The 5,000-nt window shown below is 42.4% G+C and overlaps 1 protein-coding gene across 2 annotated transcripts in view; it reads right to left on the bottom strand.

The window, feature by feature from the left end:
- Positions 1–281: 281 nt before the first annotated feature.
- The window catches only part of LOC137977571 (protein FAM135A-like), a 20,882-nt gene continuing 16,163 nt past the window's right edge, over positions 282–5,000 (bottom strand). For both annotated transcript variants that reach the window (XM_068824826.1, XM_068824827.1), the window contains exons 20-23: positions 3,579–3,730; positions 2,522–2,632; positions 1,224–1,340; positions 282–634 (exon numbers count right to left, since the gene is read on the bottom strand). In XM_068824826.1, the coding sequence (XP_068680927.1) occupies positions 429–634; positions 1,224–1,340; positions 2,522–2,632; positions 3,579–3,730 (586 nt within the window). In that variant the 3' untranslated portion in view covers positions 282–428. The remainder of the gene's footprint in view (positions 635–1,223; positions 1,341–2,521; positions 2,633–3,578; positions 3,731–5,000) is intronic.

Below are 5,000 nucleotides of genomic sequence, written 5' to 3'. Positions count from 1 at the left end.
CAGTTTTTTGCTAACATGAGATTCCAATCTTTCTGTCATGTGTTTAGTTGTGTGCAAAGTTTCCTGAGCCACGTTGTTATTAGCTGCATCCTGACCTCCACCCCGTATCTCAGAACCTCTTTAAAAGCTAGGTTTCAATTGTTCCTTCCTTCGTCTAATGTCTTATTAACAAATCCTGAGAGGTCTTGCCAATGGAAGAGCTCAACCACATTTGTTGTATATAATAACACACAAAGCCTCTTTACTAGCCAAATCGCCTACCTTTTATGCAGCGTCCACCAACGTAGAAATCTGAATTTCGATAAATCAAAATAGCACAGGCAGAATTTATCTGTAAACTAAGCACTGGTTTTTCGCTTGCGAAAAACTTAACTCCAATAAGCACTAGCCTCATCCAAATCAGTTTCTCTCCTTATCAATGCCTACGACTATCTAAAGTAATCTAACGCAGAAACTAGTAAAAGCTTCTCGATAAACAGTTCAGAATCCAACATGGCTATATGTGCTGCTCGGCCGATGAACGAGTTTGCGGAACTTGGAAGATTATGATACACGCTGTAGCGGATTAGGTTCATATCTTTCCTGTCCTCCAGCGGTTTCAACAGATTGTCGATCATCTCCTTATAAGCAGTGGCTAGGAAAAAACAAATTATGAAAGCAAAAGTGATTATTCGTTTTGTTACAACATCTTCAGGATACAAAGAGAAAACTGGAAAACCGACGTTTCTACGTAGCCATTTTCAAGGCTAAGTAACACACCATGTGATGTGAATGTTAAATATCAGTTTCAAGTCTGAGAATTGTAGACATACAAATACATACTTTAAATACATACATAGACCATCGCAGTCAAGCAGAAATTTTAAACATTTGCGAAGAAAGCCTGAAAAAATCCAGGCCCTTATGTGTTTCAGTCTCCGCAGTTCAAATATATGAAGATTTGATGTAATCCGCAAAGCACTGTTTCGGGTTATGCCTGGTTTTCAATAAAGCGTCGAAAGTAATTGTGATTTGTTCGCAAGTGTTTTCCGGCGCTTACAAGTAGAATCAGTTGCATTCGTTTGCTTTGCCTTGTAATTGGCTGATTTGATTGTCTTCGTTTGTTGTGATTGGCCAAAGTAACCAATTCTGAATTTCGAAACTCGAGTGCAAACTGCTCTCTTAAACCGGGCGTTTCAATTTCGCACAAGTGAGATTATTTGTTGTGTAAAAGCTGGCCTCACCTAACTCAGTGTTTTCTCTGGTCGCCGCACGGCAAGTCTCCATCCTGGCTGAGTGGTAGGGTACGTAATGATCTTGAACCGAACTTACAAGAAGAATGTTCTTGAAATACTGCAGACCTGTTTGATAACAAAAATAAAGGCAACGTTTTCATTCCAAAAAGGAAAATTCTGATTTACACCCCTGCGCTTCTCATCTACACGTTCCAGCAAACGGCAAAGTCCCTTGAGTTAAGCCGCGCTATTTCTGCTTCTATATGGCCCCCTACAACAGACCGCGCCATTTCAAGAAAAAACACCGAGCCGAATCATGGTATAGGGCATGGAGTTACTTGTGTTGTGGTCTGTCCTATGTGGTATATCATGCTAGGGTAAGCGCTCGGAGCTCGAGCTGCGTAAGGGGAACCGCACACCGGTGGCTCAGTTGGTTGAGCACCGGGCTGCCATGCGGGAGGTCGTGAGTTCGACTCCGGCCGGACCAACACTCAGGGTCTTTAAATAACTCAGGAGAAAGTGCTGCCTTTGTAATTACATCCGCAAATGGTTAGACTTTCAAGTCTTCTTCTCGGATAAGGACTATAAACCGTAGGCCCGGTCCCACAAATATCTTCCATGTTCATTAGTTCCCTGTGGGACCTTAAAAGAACCCACACACTATTCGAGAAGAGTAGGGGATGAAGTTTCCGGTGTTGTGGCTGTCCTCTGTGATTATATGGGTGGGTGGGTATAGCAGGTCCACATCAGCTGAATAGCTGCCAAAACTTCAAACTGCTCAAACAAATGAAATAAAATAAAATAATAACAGTGTCCTATAGTTGTCTCTCCATGGGCTTTGTCTCTTTTGTGTAAATGGGTCGCAACTGCACTACAACAATGGAAAGTCCGCGATTAACTCTTTGCAAAGAGAAAACAGATTTAGCATTGCTTTAACGTGAAACGTGAAACGTGACGGGTGCTCCTGCTTGTCAGAAAAGCATGAAAATTCTTTTATTCTAACTTGACAGTTGAAACGCAAATTTCAGATAGACGTTTGCCGCTAACACGATGCTAAATCTCTCGAAAAGTGTGTGGGTTCTTTGACGTCCCCAGCGACGGGGATCATAACAGTTCTTATTCCAGAAGGCCATCCGGCCATTTTCGGGTTAAACGCCAAAGGCAGCACAGGCTTCAGTTATTTACAATTTTAAGCGTGTTCGTCCGGCCGGGGTTCGAGCCTACGGCCTCGCGCGAAGTAGACCGATGGCAAGGCACCGGAGCCAAGAGGTAGGCAGATGTCAAGGAAAGAGGACAAAATACCACACCTTCTGATTGACTCAGCTTGTAGAGAAAAGTTTGACGTGGGTCGGGATGATCGTGTAACGACAGCTGCAGCAAGGAATCGGATTTCTTCCACTTCTGCATAAACCACAAACCTAGAATGGAGAAAAATCTTTAGACAGGTACCACGTAAAATCAGGTTAGTTGAAACATTTGACGGTTGAAAAGTTAAGAGACAATAGTAACCATATGATTGTACTTTTATGCTCGATAATTGGCCAAAACAATTTGCGATCCCCATTCACGATTTATAGGTAGAAATTTAATGGACAATATCCTCGTTCCCGCGCTCAAAAACTGCACGTGTATTCGCTTCGAGATCTTTCTCTCGCGATTAGCGACGGCTCCTGAATGTGATTCCACATCTCATTGGTTTACTTTCGTTTTCCGTCCATACATACTGGATGAATTTGATTTGACTGAGATCTGATTGGTTACTTTTGATTGGAGATTTTGATTGGTTTATCTGCGTCTACCCGCGGTTAGCGGACATAAGCACGTGTTTGTGTTCAAAATAATTGATTTATGAATGTATGCATAGATGAAATAAGATGGGCCGGGTGACTAGTCCTAAGAAGCACTGTTGTCGGTGACATTACAGACCTTTACATCGGAGCACGAGGTTAGCACGAGGACGACTACGAGTACAACTACTGGGCATGCGCATAAGGTTCGGAGGCAAACATTTTTCGAAGTGCGCGTGCTCAGGACGGAAATCTCGTATTTGTAGTCGTCCTCGTCCTCCGACCTAATGGTCCCTGTTGACTGACGTTTCAAAAACCTGAGCGGAAGTCACTCTGACAGTCAAGCCGGTGACTTCCGGTCACGTTGTCATAACGTCAGTCAATGTCACCTACAACAGTCCTTCCCAGGACTACTCTCACCCGGACGATCTTCATCAAGTTTTGATAGGACTCTTGGGTTCAAACCATTTGCTGATGTATTGTTGCTATTTGCTTGAGTAATAATCAATCGGTTCGACAGCACTGAATTAAAAATCGCTAATGACTATAAGTAACAGCGCGAAAAATTAATGCTTACCAGTACTGACGAGTGAGCTGGTTGGATAAAGCATCCCTAAATGTGGGCCTGAAAGGGATAGGAACGTGTGGACCTTATCCAGAAAAGGTCTCATTTCAGGGTGGCTGAGAGCGGACCGTATGATAATGTTCCCAAGAGAATGACCCACAAAGCTGTGGAGAAAAACAGGAAAGCGTGAAAAAGGCCGTTGAAAAATGCTAAGCTGAAATTTTTACATCTAACTGCAGAGAGTGAGATGCATCATTTCATTGGTTTAACAAAAAGATCACACCGTTTCCACAACCATTGAAAATTGTAATTAAGAATCAGACATGGCAAGTTCTCACTACTGTTTTCTAGAGCATGGCACCAAGATTTCTTATCAATTCGTTGCGCTGTTAGGTTCAGTAAAAGGTCAAAGCAAATATGTCACTTTTATGTTGTTAAAAAAATCGACTGAAACACCTCCAAGGCTTGGTTGACATGTGAGACGCAAACGTAAACGCGAGGTGTAAACAACTTGCTCCATGCCACAACGGTCCAAGTTGAAACTAAGATGGCACCAGCCTTGTCCGCCACTTTGGAAAGTTTTCGTCCGCGACAGCATGTCCCAGCTTCCTTTCGTTTAGTTCTCTGTGTGGGCGCCGTTTGGCTTCGCATTTGCAATTTGCATTGTGAAAACCGAGTATTACTGGCTTTGGGCTCGATCTGCACACTCGTAGGACTTCAGAGCATTTGTTGAAAAATGACATACAAAGTGAGAAAACAATAGCCCATTTTCGATATATTAGAATTCAGTTTTAAACTAAAGGCATCATCTCGAGGCTCTGGGGAATAAACTCATACAAATCCTTCCATTTATTCCCCAGAGCCTCGAGATGATACCTTTTGTTTCGGACTGAATTTTGATATTTCGAAATTGATCTATTGAACCTAGCATTAAAGTGCCACTGTGATAAGAAAAAATCACTTTCCTTTTTCTTTTTTTCAGATTTTGAAAGTGTTTTTGCTTAACACCTAACTGGCAAAATTTTGAGCTTTGATTTTTATCCAAAGGCCGTTTACTTTGAGTGTAAGTTTTGAATTTCACGGTCCGCCATTACTCACGTTCAAAACTGACCGATTGGACCTCAGAGGGTTGGATCCAGGGAAAAGTGACGTCAAAGGCTCACTAGCTTAAAGGCCCACCTTCACCCAAAAGTCATTGCGGTCGTTTGTTTTTGTTTTTCAAATTACGACTTGTCCAAATACGTGATGTGATTGGCTAAAGGCACTCAGGCGAATCACGCGTGAAACATGTCAGATATTTAGGTAATTTCGTGTTACACGAAATTCAGTCACGGTGCACAATGACTTTTGGGCGAATGTGGGCCTTTAAAATTTTATCGTGTGAATACAGCTTATTATTTATGCATAACGTGAGTTTAAAAGTCTGAAAGCCCA

The sequence above is a fragment of the Montipora foliosa genome, chromosome 11, assembly GCF_036669935.1.
Source record: "Montipora foliosa isolate CH-2021 chromosome 11, ASM3666993v2, whole genome shotgun sequence".
Taxonomy (NCBI): domain Eukaryota; kingdom Metazoa; phylum Cnidaria; class Anthozoa; order Scleractinia; family Acroporidae; genus Montipora; species Montipora foliosa.
The sequence above is the reverse complement of the archived record's forward strand: the minus strand, read 5'-3'. Positions and strand labels throughout refer to the sequence as shown.